At 43.7% G+C, this 20,001-nt stretch overlaps 1 protein-coding gene across 1 annotated transcript in view; it reads right to left on the reverse strand.

The window, feature by feature from the left end:
• Nucleotides 1-6,231: 6,231 nt before the first annotated feature.
• The window catches only part of LOC145344132 (sodium- and chloride-dependent GABA transporter 2-like), a 70,958-nt gene continuing 57,188 nt past the window's right edge, over nucleotides 6,232-20,001 (reverse strand). The window contains exons 12-14 of the mRNA XM_080191004.1: nucleotides 16,230-16,330; nucleotides 13,187-13,357; nucleotides 6,232-9,469 (exon numbers count right to left, since the gene is read on the reverse strand). Coding sequence (XP_080047130.1) covers nucleotides 9,257-9,469; nucleotides 13,187-13,357; nucleotides 16,230-16,330 — 485 coding nt within the window. The 3' untranslated portion in view covers nucleotides 6,232-9,256. The remainder of the gene's footprint in view (nucleotides 9,470-13,186; nucleotides 13,358-16,229; nucleotides 16,331-20,001) is intronic.

Raw genomic sequence — 20,001 nt, forward strand, 5'->3', positions numbered from 1 at the left:
GTGTCTGACAAATTTATTGGAGTTCTATGAGGATGTGTCTAGGGCAGTGGATAGAGGAGAGCCGGTGGATGTGGTCTTTCTTGATTTTCAGAAGGCGTTTGACAAGGTACCTCACAAGAGGTTATTGCAGAAGGTCAGGGGGCATGGAGTTGGGGGTAGGGTGTTAGCGTGGATAGAGGATTGGCTGTCAAATAGGAGGCAGAGAGTGGGGGTCAATGGGTGCTATTCGGATTGGCGGTTGGTGACTAGTGGAGTGCTCCAGGGGTCGGTGCTGGGGCCTCAGCTATTTACCATTTATATAGATGATCTGGAGGAGGGAACCGAGTGTATGGTGTCGAAATTTGCTGATGACACCAAGATTGATGGAACGGCAAATTGCGCGGAGGGTGTGGAGAGTCTGCAGAAGGATCTAGATAGGCTGGGCGAATGGGCCAGGAAATGGCAAATGGAATTTAATGTTGGCAAGTGTGAGGTGGTCCACTTTGGTAGGAATAATGGTAGGAAGGGCTATTACTTACGGGGCGAAAAACTGCAGCAGGTGACGGTGCAGAGGGACCTCGGGGCCCTTGTGCATGAGTCGCAAAAACCCAGCCTGCAGGTGCAGCAGGTGGTCAGGAAGGCGAATGGGATGCTGGCCATCATAGCGAGGGGGATTGAATATAAAAGTAGGGAGGTATTGCTGCAGCTGTATAGGGCACTGGTGAGGCCGCAGCTGGAGTACTGTGTGCAGTTTTGGTCGCCGCACTTACGCAAGGATATTTTGGCCTTGGAGGGAGTGCAGAGGAGGTTTACTAGGCTGATACCAGAGTTGAGGGGGTTGAGCTATGAGGAGAGGCTGAATAAACTAGGCTTGTACTCGTTAGAGTTTAGAAGAATGAGGGGAGATCTCATTGAGACGTATAAGATGATGAATGGGATGGATAGGATAGAGGTGGAGAGACTCTTCCTGCTCAGAAAGGACAGTAGGACTAGGGGGCACAGCCTCAAGATAAAGGGGGGGTGCGGTTTAGAACGGAGTTGAGGAGGAACTTCTTCACTCAAAGGGTGGTGAATCTCTGGAATTCTTTGCCCGTTGAAGTGGTGGAGGCTGCCTCGCTAAATATTTTTAAGACGCGGGTTGATGGGTTTTTGATAAGTGAGGGGATTAAGGGTTATGGGGAGAGGGCGGGAATGTGGAACTGAGCCATGACAGATCAGCCATGATCTTATTGAATGGGGGGGCAGGCTCGAAGGGCTAGATGGCCTACTCCTGCTCCTATTTCTTGTTCTTCCAGGACCTGTGGACATGCATTTCAAGGGTCTCTCACTTCCTTCATCCTTCAAATATCCTCCCTTTTATTGTATATTCCCTAGCTTTCTTTTCCCTACCTAATTGCATAGCCTCACCTTTCTCTTGATTGAATTCCATCTGCCACTTTTTCACCCACTGAACTAAGCCATTGATATCATTCTGGAGTCCACAGCTATCCTCTTTATCAATTACACAGCCAATTTTTATGTCGCCTGAAATTTTGCAGTTGTGCCACCCATAGTTAAGTCTAAATCATTAATATACTAAATAAACGAAAAGGTTCTAACACTAAGTCTTCAAACAGGGACACAACTGGGGTGGCAGGGTGGCACAGTGGTTAGTACTGTTGCCTCACAGCTCCAGGACCTGGGTTCAATTGGATGACTGTTTGTGTGGAGTTTGCATGTTGACCCTATGTCAGCATGGATTTCCTTCGGGTTCTCCAGCTTCCTTCCTCAGTCCAAACAAAGTTTGGTGGGTTGGCCATGCTAAATCATCCTTTAGTGTCCAAGGATGTGTAGGTGGATTAGCCATGGTAAATGTATGGGATTACAGGGATAGGGTAGGGGAAAGGGCCTGGGTCTGTTACTTTGTCAGAGAGTTGGTGCAGATTCAATGGGCTGAATGGCCTCTTCTGAACTGTAGGGATTCTATGATTCTGGGTAAATACTTTCCGTTCTCAAAAACATCCATCAATTACTTCTACACCACAAAAGTTGGTAGAAGTTTGGATCCCTCTTCTGCAAACAGAGATTGTTGCTGGATCAATTGTTAAATTAGGACTGAGATTGATAGCTATTTTTGTTAACTAAATATATTAATGGATGTGCAGCAAAGGCATGTATAAGGAGCTAGATTGCAGATCAGTCATTATCTCATTAAATGGATTAGTAGATTCAAGGATTCAAAAATTTTTATTCCTATGTTCCCACAATGTTGAAACTTAGCCTGATAAGGGGCGAGTCATGATCATGGCGCACAAATAGCAGGTAATGACCATCTCCAGAAAGAAAGCCTAACCGATTCCACTCGACATTGAGTGGCATTTTCATCACTGAATCCCCACCAGCAATATTCTAGAGGTGACAATTGACCAGAAACTTGACTGGGTCAACCACATAAATACTGTGCCTAAAAAAGCAAGCCAGAATCTGGATATTCTGAAATGAGTAATTCATTTCCTGACTCCCTAAAGTAAATCTACAAGGTGTAAGTCAGCAGTGTAATGGAATAATCCCCACTTGCCTGGAAGAGTGCACCTCCAACAACACTCAAGAAGCTCAACACCATCCAGGGCAAAGCAATCCACTTCAGTGGCACCCTTATCCATCACTTAAACATTTATTTCCTTCATCAGCAGCACGGTATGACTGCCATCTACAAGATGCGTTGCAGCAACATACCAAAACTCCTTTGGCAGTACCTTCCAAACCCACAATCCCTAGCAACTAGAAAGACAACGGCAGTAGGTTCACAGAAACAATACCTCCTCCAGTTCGCCTTCAAGTTACACATTGTTCTGACATAGAAACGTATCACTCACGATTCCTTCAGTGTTGCTGGCTCACAATTCTGGAAATCTGTGGGATTAGCTGTGGGAGTAGACTGCAACAAATGAAGAAAGCTATTGTTTCTCAATAGTCAATGAGTCAAAGGGCTCAATTCTATCATCACGTTGCGCCTGTTTTCAGGTGCAAAAACTTGGTAAAGTCAGGCGTGAGGTGAGTAGTGCAGTCCACGTCCGCCTCTGCATCAATTCCCCCTTTGGCATGCATTTAAATTGACTTAATGGGGTGCATGCCCAACTTTACTGGCACTTCGCCCTTTACCACCATGTTCGCCCATCCAGAATCCAGGTGGGAGGCAGAGAGTGGGGGTCAATGGGTGCTATTCGGATTGGCGGATGGTGACTAGTGGAGTGCCCCAGGGGTCGGTTCTGGGGCCTCAGCTATTTACCATTTATATAGATGATCTGGAGGAGGGAACCGAGTGTATGGTGTCGAAATTTGCTGATGACACCAAGATTGGTGGAACGGCAAATTGCGCGGAGGGTGTGGAGAGTCTGCAGAAGGATCTAGATAGGCTGGGTGAATGGGCCAGGAAATGGCAAATGGAATTTAATGTTGGCAAGTGTGAGGTGGTCCACTTTGGTAGGAATAATGGTAGGAAGGATTATTACTTACGTGGTGAAAAACTGCAGCAGGCGACGGTGCAGAGGTTCCTCGGGGTCCTTGTGCATGAGTCGCAAAAACCCAGCTTGCAGGTGCAGCAGGTGGTCAGGAAGGCGAATGGGATGCTGGCCTTCATAGCGAGGGGGATTGAATATAAAAGTAGGGAGGTCTTGCTGCGGCTGTATAGGGCATTGGTGAGGCCGCAGCTGGAGTACTGTGTGCAGTTTTGGTCGCCGCACTTACGCAAGGATATTTTGGCCTTGGAGGGAGTGCAGAGGAGGTTTACTAGGCTGATGCCGGAGTTGAGGGGGTTGAGCTATGAGGAGAGGCTGAATAAACTAGGCTTGTACTCGTTAGACTTTAGGAGAATGAGGGGAGATCTCATTGAGACGTATAAGATGATGAATGGGATGGATAGGATAGAGGTGGAGAGACTCTTCCCGCTCAGAAAGGATAGTAGGACTAGGGGGCACAGCCTCAAGATAAAGGGGGGGTGCGGTTTAGAACGGAGTTGAGGAGGAACTTCTTCACTCAAAGGGTGGTGAATCTCTGGAATTCTCTGCCCATTGAAGTGGTGGAGGCTGCCTCGCTAAATATTTTTAAGAAGCGGGTTGATGGGTTTTTGATAAGAGAGGGGATTAAGGGTTATGGGGAGAGGGCGGGAAAGTGGAACTGAGCCACGACAGATCAGCCATGATCTTATTGAATGACGGGGCAGGCTCGAAGGGCTAGATGGCCTACTCCTGCTCCTATTTCTTATGTTCTTATGGTGAAACAGACATCCTCCATATAAGTCTGATTTGGGTGCTCCATCAGTGATGGTTAGTGAGGAGGTAAATGCCTAGCTTCTGATGGCTTTCTGCTTGAGATCAGTGTGGGGTGGTGAAAGAGGGGTCAGTTATCACTCTGCCTGTGATCGGTGGGGGAGAAGGGGGGATCCGCTGCCACTCTGCCTGTGATCAGTGGGGGTGAAAGGGGGATCCGCTGCCACTCTGCCTGTGATCAGTGGGGGTGAAAGGGGGGTCCGCTGCCACTCTGCCTGTGATCAGTGGGGGTGAAAGGCAGGTCTGCTGCTATTCTGCCTGAGATCAGTGGGGGGGCAAAAAGGGGAAGGGGCCTGTGATTGCTCTGCATGGCGGGGTTGTGAGGGGTTAAGTGGGTCAGTAATATTGTGGGGTTGGGGCAATGTCTATTGGGTGGGGGAGGGGGTGCATAATGCAGCCCGGGACGGATGTGGCAGGGAACGCAACAGTCTGTCATTTTTTTCTTCACGTGCGCAATTGTAGGTTCCAATCAGAGTTGCAAGATTTTGGGTGCATTAAGCCCTGCCCACAGGCTTGTGCAGTGTGATTCTGACTCACTGATATTTTTTCAGGTAGAGTGTGTATGGCGGCACCTGAGAACAGGTCCAAAAGTGGGATCTGAAACACTCCCAGTTTCAAGTCTGCTCAGCACTTTGAATCAAAACAGTAAAATAGGACACATAAAGTTTTACAACACAGAAAGAGGTGCTTCAGCCCATCAAGCACTATATGATTAAGATTGGGCAGTTATTGTCTTTACCAATGACACCTACATCACATGAATGAATAAAATGGAAATCAATTGAATGAATAATGCTTATATCGTACAAGACATAAAGGTCAGTTCGAAAAATATAGGGGTGGTTTTCCTGGCCCTCCATGTGACAATTCTGGATAACAATGCACTGCACTTGTCTCAGGTGTGGCCACCACTAACACAGACCCAGTGCCTAGCTGGACTAGTACGGGAAAACAGAACACAAGGCAATCTCTTGGAGAACAGCTTCAGGACATTTCCGCTGACTTCAGAACCTTGTGACCATGTGATCTGAGAAAACTTACAAGATTATTTGAAGCCACAAGTGTGCCTTAAGCATCCAGCTAGGATCCCTTAAACCCTCCCCTGAGAGAGTCCAGGTAAAAGAGCACAATATCAGTTTTGTGAAGTAAGTAAGTCAAGAACCACCTTGACTATACACCTGGAATCTAAGCTTAAGCTGAATACATATGTAATATTTCTTCATTTCTGCTGGTGAAAATAGTACAATGGTATGAAAGCATAAAATGGAAATCCAAAGTTGATGTTATAAGATTGATGATGCATTTCAAAAGCATTCAGAAACAGAAATAACTTGCATTATATAACACCATAAAATAGAAACACATTTCAAAGAACTTCACACGGCCGCAATCAAAAAAATAATGATGCCAAGCCAGTAAAACAGGTAACAGATAATGAAAAACTTGGTCAAAGGGATGGGTTCAAGGAGGACTTTGAAGCAATAGAACAATTAGGAGAGCTGGAAGGTGTTAGAGAGGGACGCTAGAACCTGTGGGGACTGGACAGCTGAAGGCAAGGCTGCCAATGGTGAATCAAAGTGATTTGTGAAACATCAGAGCTCTCCATTGAAGAAATATGGTCCCAAGGGTTATGGCTGCATGATATTGGCATTTCTGACATAGGGACCCCATGCCAGGTCTCTGACTGTTCTCATTTGATCACTGTGCGAGTAGTACATGGGGATAAGAAGCAAGCTGACATGACATAAGGGCCATTGCACCCCTGGAGTCCTTTGTAGGGCTTTCAAAAGAGAAAGCTTTGCATTTATATAGTGCATTTCATGACCTCAGGATATCCCAAAGTACTTTACAACTAATAATATACTTTTGCTGCAAGGTTTGCTGGCTCTCTGGTTGTTTCTTGAAGGAACAATGAATAGATAATAAAAAGCCAAGGACAAAGTGATTTAAGAGAATGGCCCTTTATTTGCAAATGAGGGAGGAAGCCATCAGGCCATGGTGCCAAAGAACATTTCAGAGATCATTTGTATCTGATGCCTTTGCCTGAGTCAGGAAGGACTTCTCAATGATGATCATTGTATGGGCAAATGTTTCATGTTGCAAACAAACAAGCATTTCTCTGTCATATCAAAGCACTCCTTCCTGAAGTGCGACATTTTAAAAGGCAAAACAAATGAAGCTATTCATCACCTGTTCTGGATCAGAGTACAGTGTTCCTCCCAACCCATCCAGGCAGTGAAATCATGCTTGTAACAGGACAGTGGTCCTCTTGTTTACCAGTCTAGTTGAAGCACATGCCTCACAAAGGTACTCTTCTGTTGATCACCATGCCACTCTGATTGTGGTCACCATATACGATCTTGAATTATGTTTGCCACCCAGAAATCATCCGTTTATTAGGAATTTGGAAGTTGACAAGATTAACAGTGAACTTGAGATGAAAACAAAAATAACAGACAAATAGTATGATTAGTAGCATCTAGAGGAACATTGAGATATAACTTGCCCAGTAAGAAGGTCAGCAGGCATCTAGAGAAATTGAAGTGCGAATTGCCATACAGAAACAATGTTGACCAGAGACCTGTAGGACTATACAAAATGATAACTTCTAAAGGCAAGGAATTTGGAAGATAGCTGAATCCAAAGAGTGACATATCAAAGTGGCTGAAGAGTATAACTGCCAACAATGAGGGTGCAGGCTAGTTTTTAAGACAGGCCAACATCTTCAGAGAGGCCAGTTCTATCTACGATCAGAGCCACAGAGGCCTTTTCCATCTAACATTTAAAGCCACAATAGATTGCAGACCTTCTCTTGGTTTTGTACCTTTGCTGAACTCCCCAGCAAAGGACATTTCCTCAGGCTTGATCATCTAAACTGTATTGTGCGGTAATTATGAGCTTATGGATTTAACTTATAGGGGTGAATTTTACCGCCCTGCCTGCCACAGTAATCGGAACAAGTGAGGGGCAGACCATGAAAAGGTCTGTTGACTTTGGGTAGGATTTTCTGGTTTTGGGGCGAGTGAGCCTGAAAAGTCCCACCCATAGAGTTATTAATTTGGATGTTAGTTGGTAAAGGAAGTGTCTTATTGAGTTCAGGGAACATGGGTATGTTTTGGGAACGAGATAATTTCAGATTCAAAGCGGTGTTTAGTTAATATATTTAAGTGTCATAGCAGATATTGATCTTTCTTGTCATAAATTTTTCTTTTCTTTTGTGATACTGTTTACACAATGATTGGACTAGTTTCTCAATGGGTTCTACATTGCTCCTCACGTTATTCCAAACAAATATACACCATTAAGTACCAATGTTTCAAGTTATCATTCAGGGGTTTGAGACACTTTTGCAGATAACTTCAGCACAAACGTTTAAATTCTCTTCCGCAAATTAGTCAGAGAAAAGTTATCAATAATGAAGGAAAATGTCTGCTGTGCTGGTGAATTGTCCAGTGGGCCAGGATGACGCATGGGGTACTGTCAATGGATCTACACCACCCATGTTGCAGAGGAGGGAAATACACTAAAACAATTGATGAGTTGTAAATGAAGGGATAACTACGCCCAAAACTTTTTTTTTTACTAAAGGCCTGGGATTAAACCAAATACTTAGCACAATTTGTTTTGAAGTCCGTTATAGAGAGGATAGTCTTCTTCTTCCATATGGTGGACCAGGGTTTATCATCTATCTACTTTTCCCATCGCAGACTCTCAGTCAGCAATGGTTGCAACAAGGGAAAAGGGCCAAAAAAATCTAAGCCTGACCCTCAAACCAGCATGGTGACAGAGTGGCCAGTACTGCTACCTCTTGGGTAATTATCTGTTTGGAGTTTGCAAGTTCCCCATGTCTGCGTGGCTTTCCTCTAGCTGCTCTGGTTTCCTCCCACAGTCCAAAGATGTGCGGGTTAGGTGGATTGGCCATGATAAATGGTTGCCCTTAAGTGTCCAAAGATTTGTAGATTACGTGGATTAGCCATGGTAAATGCATGGGGGTTATGGGAACGGTGGGGTTGGGTACTGGTGGGCCTTGGTAAGAACTTGTTGGTGCAGACTTGATCGACCAAACGGCCTCCTTCTATGCTGTAGGGATTCTACTGTCCTATGTGTGATGCACAGTAGAGATGCAACCAGAGGCCTTTGGTAGAGGAGGAAACGTCAGTTTTTTGAGTGGGAGATGGTCACCTTCACTGTGTAATATTACCCTATTCTCCATCGCTCTTTGACCTGAACTAGAAGCACATTTTGCAAGAGCTCTATATTTTCTCCCATTTTCACTTTTCTGAGATTCACAAGCTTTGACAAATAAAATTTAATTTTAAGCAAATATATTTTACAAGATGTCACATGTTTGTTTACAGAAATAGTTTTCCTATTGAAATGGCTATTAAAATTGACATTATTCAAAAATTAATTACAGAATTCTGTCAGAGAAGCATGAATTTAACTCAAATCATTTAATCTGAAACATTTATTTAACTATTTCCCCAGATTGTTGTTTGATCATTCGATCATAACAACTAGAATATGCAGTCCCTGCAGCTCAGGCAAGACCAGTTCTGTGAATGATGGCAAACCTCTCCAGGATGTTATACAAGAAGATCTTTAAGGTGGTTATGCTTGCGGATGACTTTCACTGATACATTATTAATCATTTTCTTATTCAATCCTCTGGATTTAGCATTTACCCGGAGACCATGAAATCCTGTAGACACTGATGGAGATGTTGCTGTGAAGACTTAACATTCTGTATAAATTAATTCTGGTTCTGGGAATGCAGCAGAGAAAGCTTTCTGAATAAATTCTGCAGGTTCTTCTGGCAAACGGATTGCAAGCATGAATGTCTGATGTTTACTTGTTTTGATTTGGGGGCAAACAGACAGAAAAGACTTGGTGGATTACATTGCACGGTGCACCTGATGGACAGGTTGATGCCCTGTCAGGACTGAAATTATGTTTCTGAATGAGGCTAATCAAGTTCTGGACATCGCTTCAGGATGGAATTGCTCTGCAACATTGTTGTCCCTCTCTGCAGCTTCAACATCTGCATTCTCCAGCAGGCCATCCTGAGTGGCCAGCGCAGAGAGTTTGAGATCAAGCTTTGGACTGGCACACAGCAATGTCTCTTTCTTCAATTTCTTGAACTGTGGCAAATCATCAGAGGGATGAATGTGGTGAAGAATACGCTTCAGGAGAAAAATACATGCTGGTGTTGGTAATCAATACACAAATACATCAGAGACAGGAGCTCTCACTGACAATTTAACATGTTGAGCATAGCTCTGCACACTGGTCAAAATTTAGAGGTCAAATGAGACATGGGAGGTGATGGCCTAATGGTATTTTTGGTAGATTATTCATCCAGAAGTTCACCTAATATTCTGGGGATGTGGGATCGAATCCCACCATGCCAGATGATGAAATTTGAAGTCAATAAAAGACATCTGGAATTAAGAGTCTACTGATGACCATGAAACCATTGTCAATTGTCAGAAAAACACAGCTGGTTTACTGATGTCTTTTAGAGAAGGAAATTTGCTGTCCTTCTCTGGTCTGTTCTACATGTGACTCCAGAGCCACAGCAATGTGGTTGACTCATAATTGCCCTCTAAAAACTAGGGATGGGCAATAAATGCTGGCCAACCAGTGACGTCCATGTCCCCTGAATGAATAAAACGAAAACGAGAACTTAGTCTAGATGTGATGAGTCCATTTTGGGAAACCTGTTGACCTCGGGAATTTTGGAACTAAGTTAAATGCATCCTGTGTGATTTTCTACTAATCTACAAATTTTAATGGACAGAAAATCACGCAGGACTCACTGACGGTTGCATCATCGCTCCCGATAAATACTCTTGTAACACAAAACTATACCAGGAACCTTACTCTCTAGTTGAGTCTGGAAGCGTGCAACCTGCATTGCCCCACTGCCACCTGTTTGCCCATTCCTGCCTCCATGATTTAACTTCCCAAACTTTATTTGGCTTATTTTGGCATTCAAGGGCACTGTTTTATTTCAATATATATGTATGCAAATATGTTTTGATGTGCATATTTCATACAAGAGAACATCTACTGAACTGGCCGAACGTCAAGTATAATAATGAAACATGTCATCTACAATAAAGAAAATCAGCTACTTGTATCTTCCCTCGAGAAATGAACTGTTCAAACCTTACTGTAATCTTCATGCAATATTGCTAAAAGCAAACTGCTCCAAACCAGAATATTTGACAGAAATAGGGCTGAACTATCCAGCTTGATAACATCATTCATATGCTGCTGGGACCACAGTTACAGCACATCAGAAAGTAACTTGTCAGAAATGAATAATTTAGAATATAGGTTTCGACAGATATTCTGGTGTCTAACTTGAATTACCCTCAGAGGAGGGAACGACAAAGAACAGGGAGAAATATTCCACACTCATTAATCAGAAATCTTTGAGTGGATTGAGCAGAAGGGTGTTTCATTTGGTGGCTGGAATTATCTTCTCGCATGGAGTTATTGTTCAAAGTTTATTTATTTGTGTCACAAGTAGGCTTACTTCAAAATTGCAATGAAATGACTGGGAAAACCCCTGAGTTGCCATATTCCAGTTCTTGTTCGGGTATACTGATGGAGAATTTATGATGGCCAATGCACCTAACCAGCACATTTTTTGGACTCCGGGAGGAAACTGGAACACCCTGAGGAAACCCACGCAGATGTGGGGAGAACATGCAAACAGATAGTGGCCCAAGCCAGGAATTGAACCCGAGTCCCTGGCCCTGTGAGGAAGCAGTGCTAATCAATGTGCTATCCTGAGAATCCTGATGGTGGAAGTACACTAGGCTTCCATTCCATGGGGAACGACTGCTCATGTCCAATTACGTGGTAGCCAGCCAACTAGCTATGCAGAGGTGAGGGGCCCTGCCAATCATGTGCCGGAAGCAGACAGGAATTCACTGGCTGTATTGTTACTTCACAGGGTTGAAGGCTCAGGCACTATATTCAAATGGCACCTGGACAGGCAACTACTTCCTTCAATTCAGCAGCATCAGTCGGGTTATTTGTCAGGAGCATTTGCACTGAGGTCACTGTCACAAACAACATGTTTCTCTGGTCATTAGTAATAGGCAGATGGTACTCAACCACTCAGTGCCTGCAAAACCCAGGACAAAACATCTACCGTTATACTCAATTGTACGATTTGGCAGCATCTGCTGAACAATCTTGAGTGTGCTAATGTGTCTCATTCAGGCTTGCTAGAAGGAACATGCATTCATACATAGGGACCCTCTTCTTTCCAAAAAAAAAGGAATATCTTTGTGCCTTTTGAATTACCCAGGAACTTGGGGAGTCCATAATTCCATAGTGCTTTCTCTAAGGCAACACCTCAGTCATTCAGAATTGACTTGTAATCCAATCAGCATCCTTTACTGTGGCAGTATAAATTGATGTGATAGTTTAGAATTTGAATTTTTGTGTTTGTCCTGATAAACGCAAGATGAAAGGCTTCATTAACACATTACTTTTCATCAATAAAAATGTTATCTGAAATATTTACACAGAAGTGTTTCTAACAATTTATGTGAAAGAAAATTGCTCAATATAGGTTAGTGATTCAATTTGTAGCTTGAGGGTTTAAAATCTCATGCCAGCATTTCATGGTGGCAATAAATTGCTATCCACTTGCAAATTTTCAGTAACTATTCTGCAGATACACGAGAGCAGGAAAGGAGCTCCTGTAAAGCAGGAAAGCACTCGAAGTAAAATCTGTGTGTGACTATGCTACTGGATAGGCGTTGCATATACACAACAGAGCATGTAAAATTAGGTGAACTATTCCGATGTGTGGGGTCTCCGCATGGTGAAGGCAAAAACCATGCAATATCTTTGATGCGTCCAGTCATATCACCATATGGAAATCATGAGTGTAGACTGGGTCTCTACTAATTGGATTCAGAAGAATGAGGGGAGATCTTACAGAAACATAAGATTATGAAGGGACTAGATAAGATAGAAGCAGAGAAGTTGTTTCCACAGGCAGGTGAAACTAGAACTAGGGGGCATGACCTCAAAATAAAGGAGAGCAGATTTAGGACTGAGTTGAGGAGGAACTTCTTCACACAAAGGGTTGTGAATCTGTGGAATTCCCTGCCCCTGGAAATAGTTGAGGTTACCTCATTGAATGTTTTTAAGGCAAGGATAGATAAATTTTTTTAAAGTAAAGGAATTAAGGGCTATGGTGAGCAGGCAGGTATGTGGAGCTGAATCCACGAAAAGATCAGCCATGATCTTATTGAATAGCGGAGCAGGCTTGAGGGTTTAGATGGCCTACTCCTCCTCCTAGTTCTTATGTTCTTATGTAAAGCTTGTGGGTCCAAATTTTAATGGACAAGACAACGATCATGGTGAGAACTTAGGCTAGGGATTCCCTTTGTTGGGAGTTCAAGCATCCTGACTTATTCAGAACCCGATGTAGTATCAGTTGATTGCCTGGGTCCCCAAAATTGTTGATCAGTTCTGTTACAAAAGGGAGTGAAGAGGATGTGCCTCAAATCTATATAGGGGGCAGGAGCATAGTGAGGATTCTGGACACCCCAGCCTCAGTGATAAGTTCCTGCTGTGTTTCCCAGCTCTATGGGATGCTGGGTCTCATAGCTGCCTCAAGAAATAAATGCAATGACATGACCTTGTTCAATTTTGCCCATGCTGGTGGGCACAATCCTAACCCTGCACTTCCAGAATATCTCAGGACTTTCAAGCTCAGTAGACTTATCACAGATATAAATACAATATTTCTCAGCTTCCATAACCTATCATCCATACTTAACATTCTGATAATCCCGGTTGCACCACAGTCTCCAACATATTAAAGACTTAGCTTCAGTTCAAAATCTATGAATAAAATACATTACCTCCTTAAGGGATCCTTTGGTTGTGCAGATCTTATAGAGGGTCCAGGAGGGAACACACAACATGGAGGAGAGTGCGAGCAACCAGCCAAGAATATAGCCCCATGCTGGATATACATATGTCTTGTTGTATTTGAGAGGAGTGTATTTAATCAATGAGAAAATGAAAATAGCCTGCAAAAAAAAAGACATGAACAAGTTACCAGCTGACTCAGGTACCCAGCAAACAGGCAACCTGCGAGAAAGCACACTAGAGTTGTGGAACAAGAGGCAAGATATTGAGTTCTGCTTGCAGTTTTGGAGTGGGAAACTAGGGAAAGTTACTAATCCTGACTAGGTCACAATCAGCAAGCAGTCAGCAAACTCTTCTGTGTAGGGAGGTTGCAAAAACTAGAGGGAAACATCAGCATAGGTATAGCTTCTGTAGACATCTTACCTGTGAGTGATTTGTTACCAGTTGTGAAGCCTTGGGAGTAGGCCTCTTATCCTCCTGCTATGTTGTACAGCGTAGAAAGCACCAAAAAGCAATGAAAAGAAAACATATGCCTCACAGAAAAGAAACTCCAAACATTGCATGGGAGTAAATTGAACAAGATCCACCTGATGAGATATTAATGGTCTGGGATTAACAGTTCCTTTTCCATCTAACCTAAATTAACTTCTCATATTAATTTGATTGAGTTATTTCTTGAGGTAATGGAGAGAGTGGATGATGTTGTGCATCTGAACTTCCAAAAAACATTTCAAAGTATCACATAATAAAGGTGTAGGCAGCTTGGATGCAAAGAGTTGTGCTGAATTGTTATCTGTCAGAATGGAGAGAAATGTGTTCCTCAAGATTGATGTTAAAATCACTGCTCTTTTTGACAATATATTAATAACCTAGACATGGGCATTTACAGATGACATAAAACTCAAAAATGTAGGAAACAGTATGGGCATAGCAATTGACTTGAGGAGGACATAGACAGACTATTGATGTAATACAGAGATTTGTGAAATGATTTATCTTGGCAGGAGGAATAAGAAAGAAATATAAACAAAGTTGCACAATTTAACAGGGTGCAGGAACAGAGAGATCTGAAGGCATTTGCAAACATGACATTGAAAGTATCAGGGAAGCTGTTAAGAAGATCCCACATACAATTCAAATGAATAGTAAGAGTGTATGTGGAATCAGGGGACAAGTAGCAGAATGGATAGCTAGCTAGTAGAAGCTAAGAAAGGGGAATTTCATGAGTTAAGAGGTGGCATACTGTTGTTAGTAATTTATATTATTGATTTAGATTTTCGTAAATAAAAGACTATTTATAAATTTGCACATAATACTAACTTGAGGGGGATAGTCAGAGGATTGTAAAAATTATGAGAATATTTTAACAAACACACAGAATGGGGAGTAATTGGCAAATGAATTTCAACATCAACATGTCTGAGGTTGGTAAAAAAATAAAGAGGGAACTTACCTGGAAAATAAGAATCTGAATGAGGAAGAGGAGTAAAAGATCATAGAACCATAGAAACACTACAGTACAGAAGGAACCATTCGGCCCATCAAGCCTATACTGACAAAAATCCTAACCAGGCCCTATCCCTGTAACTCCATGTATTTACCTCGCTAATCCCCCTGACAATAATGGACAACTTAGCAAAGCCAATCCACCTAACCCACACATTTTTGGGTAGTGGGAAGAAACTGGAACACTCAGAGAATGTGGGAATACAAATACATAAATCATTAAAAACATCAACACAAGTTAATTAGACCATAAGAAAAGAAAACCATGAACAAGGCGTCAGTTCCAAAGAAGTAGAATGGGAAAATAGAAACTTTGAGTGCAAAAATTATTTCCAGAAATGGTAACTGAAATTGAAATTTATACCTATTAGAGAAGGATGAACAGACTGGACAGCTTTTCCCTTTAAAAGACAAGGCTGGGTGGTTACCTAAAGGAGATTCTTTTTAAATTATGAAAGGTTTTGTTTGAGTAGACAGAAAGAGCTGAGGTTTTTATTGCAGGGGCTTCAGGATGAGAAACATACCTCAGGTGATAAACTGATTAAAGTTCAGATTTTCACAGGGTGAGCCTTTAATTGGTGTCAAGATGGCTTTCCTGCAATATTGCAACCAAGGGGAGCAGGAAAGTAGGTGGGTCAAATGAAGTATAGGACTCGTTTAGACACCCCACAGTAGCTATCAGAGGCTGCAACTTAGACAGAAGGTGAGCCCTGCCAAAGTTTCCCACAGCACTAGAGGGAAATCAGATGTCACAGAGGAGCCATAGGCCTGGCATTCAGGCAGAGCAGATTGTCACTTCGTTAATGTCAATCAGGATCTAATGCTGGAGTCTGGGAGGTCCTTCTCTCAGTAGCAGTAGATGGAGGGGCACATCTCTATTCAATGTCAGATCCTCTTCCTCTTTCCTCCTGCTCATCTCCTGATGAGCTGTCTCCTTCCATGGCCTCGCCATTCTTAACGTCCACACCTCTTTAGAGAACCATATTCTGGAAAATACAGCCAGCCAGCACACTGACTGAGACCCTTGCAGGAGGGTATTAGAGGGAGCCACCGATCCAGCCCAACCACCTGACTAACATCTTCAGAAGCCCGATGTTCAATGCTTGCCAATTTCATGATCTTATCTTCTATCCTAATTTTGTCTGCCTGGAATAACTTTCTTTTCACTGTAAGCTCAAACAAATACACCCCTGCTCACGGGGACTGAGAACAATGGCTAGTGCAAAAGATCGTATAAACTCAATTTGCTGTAGACATCATTTGTGTTTAAAGTTCTGTGAACTTCTGCACCTAATGCTGGAGACCTGGAGGTCCATCTCTCAGTAGCAGTAGATGGAGGGACACATCTCTATTCAATGTCCTCTTCCTCTTCTGTTCCTCAACTGTTTTGAGAACAGCTGGAAGAAAAATGGTTGAGTTAAATGGAAACTGTTGTCCCTTATCTTTTGCATTATGATGAAAGCCAGCCTGAAGTGCTTTCATTGATATAACTATTTGGAATAAAATTGGAAAGAATGAGAAACTTACAAGGCAAATTCCTGGAGTAACGATGAGCCAGCACCACTTGATGTATGACCTGGGTCTGTATCCAATCATTTCCTCTATGTTATCATAGAAACGGTCAACACCTGAACAATAAAGTAAATTGGATGATGAGTTTGCTCTAATGTGAAAACAATTGGCTTATTCGTGGCATTTTTGTTTGCAACATAATAATGTCATTCTACTTTAGTTTATAATCCCATCCATTCCCAGATAAACAAGGAGAATTTGAATTTCTGTTTGTACATGAAAGGGAACATTTTTGATTAATTTTAAAGGTGCTCTTGAATTTAACCTTGTCATTTGAGCAAGAACAGGATGACAATAGGGTCTTTCTTTGATCACGACCCCTTGACAACATTAGAATCTCACCTATAGCTTTTGTTCCAGGTCTAAGTGAGAGCACAGTGGCATCTTCAACAACAGACTAAAACTGTTAGGAGCTGAGCCATGATGGGCCGAAATGTTCCCAATAGCTAATTTTGATTCATGCAATTTATAATATAAGAACATAAGAAATAGGAGCAGGAGTAGGCCACCTAGCCCTTCGAGCCTGCCCCGCCATTCAGTAAGATCATGGCTGATCTGTCGTGGCTCAGTTCCACATTCCCGCCCTCTCCCCATAACCCTTAATTCCCTTGCCTATCAAAAACCTATCAACCCGCGTCTTAAAAATATTGAGCGAGGCAGCCTCCACCACTTCAACGGGCAGAGAATTCCAGAGATTCACCACCCTTTGAGTGAAGAAGTTCCTCCTCAACTCCATTCTAAACCGCCCCCCCTTTATCCTGATGCTGTGCCCTCTAGTCCTACTGTCCTTTCTGAGTGGGAAGAGCCTCTCCACCTCTATCCTATCCATCCCATTCAACATCTTATACGTCTCAATGAGATCTCCCCTCATTCTTCTAAACTCTAATGAGTACAAGCCTAGTTTATTCAGCCTGTCCTCATAGTTCAACCCCCTCAACTCCGGAATCAGCCTAGTAAACCTCCTCTGCACTCCCTCCAAGGCCAAAATATCCTTGCGTAAGTGCGGCGACCAAAACTGCACACAGTACTCCAGCTGCGGCCTCACCAGTGCCCTGTACAACTGCAGCAAGACCTCCCTAATTTTATATTCAATCCCCCTCGCTATGAAGGCCAGCATCCCATTAGCCTTCCTGACCACCTGTTGCACCTGCAGGCTGGGGTTTTGCGACTCATGCACAAGGACCCTGAGGTCCCTCTGCACCGTCGCATGCTGCAGTTTTTCACCACGTAAGTAATAGTCCTTCCTACCATTATTCCTACCAAAGTGGACCACCTCACACTTGCCAACATTAAATTCCATTTGCCAGTTCCTGGCCCATTCGCCCAGCCTATCTAGATCCTTCTGTAGACTCTCTACACCCTCCGCACAATTTGCCGTTCCACCAATCTTGGCGTCATCAGTAAATTTCGACACCATACACTCGGTTCCCTCCTCCAGATCATCTATATAAATGGTGAATAGCTGAGGCCCCAGCACCGACCCCTGGGGCACTCCACTAGTCACCAACCGCCAATCCGAATAGCACCCATTGACCCCCACTCTCTGCCTCCTATTTGACAGCCAATCCTCTATCCACGCTAACACCCTACCCCCAACTCCATGTCCCCTGACCTTCTGCAATAACCTCTTGCGAGGCACCTTGTCAAATGCCTTCTGAAAATCAAGAAAGACCACATCCACCGGCTCTCCTCTATCCACTGCCCTAGACACATCCTCATAGAACGCCAATAAATTCGTCAGACGCAACTTCCCTTTAACAAAACCGTGCTGCGTCTGCTCTACCAAACAATTCTCCTCAAGATGCATCGCTATTTTCTCCTTGATCACGGATTCTAACATTTTTCCTACAACAGACGTTAAACTAACCGGCCTATAATTCCCTGCCTTTTGCCTGCCACCCTTCTTAAACAACGGCGTAACATTAGCCGTTTTCCAATCTTCCGGCACTTCCCCGGAATCCAGCGACGCTTGGAAAATAATCACCAAGGCATCCACTATCACCTCCGCCATTTCCTTCAGAATCCTTGGATGCATTCCATCCGGTCCTGGGGACTTGTTCACAAACAGCCCCTCCAGTCTGTCGAGCACCGCCTCTCTAGTAACAATAATGTCATTCAGGCCCTCCACTCCTACCATCTTTCCATCGCTAACACCTGGCAAATTACTCACGTCCTCCTTCGTGAAGACCGAAACAAGAAGTTATTCAGGGCCTCAGCCATTTCCCCATCCCCTACCACTAAGTCCCCCCCTCATCCTCTAAGGGTCCAACGTTCACCCTAGCCAGTCTCTTCCTTTTTATGTATTTATAAAAAATCTTGCTATCCTTTTTTATACAGCCCAGCTTCATAGTTTCTCCTACCCTTCTTTATCAACTTCTTTGTCAATCTTTGTTGACATTTAAACCTCTCCCAATCCTCTTCTCGTCCACTACTCTTAGCTACTCTAAACGCATCCGCTTTTAATTTAACACTTTCCTTCACCTCCTTCGTTATCCACGGCTGATTACCTCTCCTCCTCCGATCCTTTTTAACCAACAGAATAAATTTCTGCTGAGCACCAAGAAAGATCTCCTTAAAGATCCTCCACTGTTCCTCAGCAGACCTACCTTCCAACGCGCTCCCCCAGTCAACATTCGCCAATTCTTCTCTCATCCTACCGTACTCCCCTCTGTTCAAACAAAGGACGCGTGTCCGGGAACCCACTTTCTCCTCCTCCATCTACATCAGAAACTCCACCATACAATGATCACTCTTCCCAAGAGGATCCTTCACCACAAGGTCCCTAATTCTACCCGCCTCATTACATAACACCAGATCCAAGATAGCTCGCTCTCTCGTCGGCTCCAACACACACTGTTCAAGGAAACTATCCCGGCAGCATTCCAGGAACTCCTCCTCAAGCCCACCGCATCCAGCATGGGTCGACCAATCAATATGTAGATTGAAATCCCCCATAATTACCGCCGTCCCATTCCTGCACGCCGCATTTATTTGCGCGTTAACAGCCTGCCCCTCCTCCAGATCATTATTCGGGGGCCTATAGACGACACCCACCAGCGTCTTCCTCCCTTTGCTGTTCCTAATCTCCACCCACAACGATTCCATGTTCTGCTCTTTGGTTCCTATATCATCCCTTACTACCACCCTGATGCTATCCTTAATCAGCAGAGCTACGCCCCCCCCCCCTTTTTCCTCCTTCCTATCCTTCCTAAACACTTGATACCCCTGGACATTCAGCTCCCAGCCCCTGTCACCTTGCAGCCACGTCTCTGTAATGGCCACCAGATCATATTCATTTGTGCTGATCTGCGCCACCAGCTCATCCACTTTATTCCGAATGCTTCGTGCATTCAGATAAAGTGCCTTCATCCCAGCCTTCACCTGGACCCTATTTGCAGGAATGCCATCAACCATACTCATGCCCCCTACCCCTTTTATTATTGGGACATCCTTGGCGTGGTCTGAGCAGAGCAAGATTGTGGCATCAGAAGGAAGACTCAGCTCTCACTTGCCCTGAGCTTTATGTCTTCCTCCATCAATTGGAGCCAGAAAGACTCCAGAGCCTGGCCCCCATCATATTTATACCTCGCTCTAAATACTGTCTCCCACAACTGACCACTATGACGCCACATTCCTAATCTTACGTGTCCCTGGCTGCAGCCTTATTTTATCAAACTCACTCCTCCCACCACCTATTTGCCAGGCAGTAGATCTGGCCAGATTTGGG

This window comes from Carcharhinus amblyrhynchos, chromosome 6 (genome assembly GCF_965287045.1).
Source record: "Carcharhinus amblyrhynchos chromosome 6, sCarAmb.v2.hapA, whole genome shotgun sequence".
Lineage (NCBI taxonomy): Eukaryota > Metazoa > Chordata > Chondrichthyes > Carcharhiniformes > Carcharhinidae > Carcharhinus > Carcharhinus amblyrhynchos.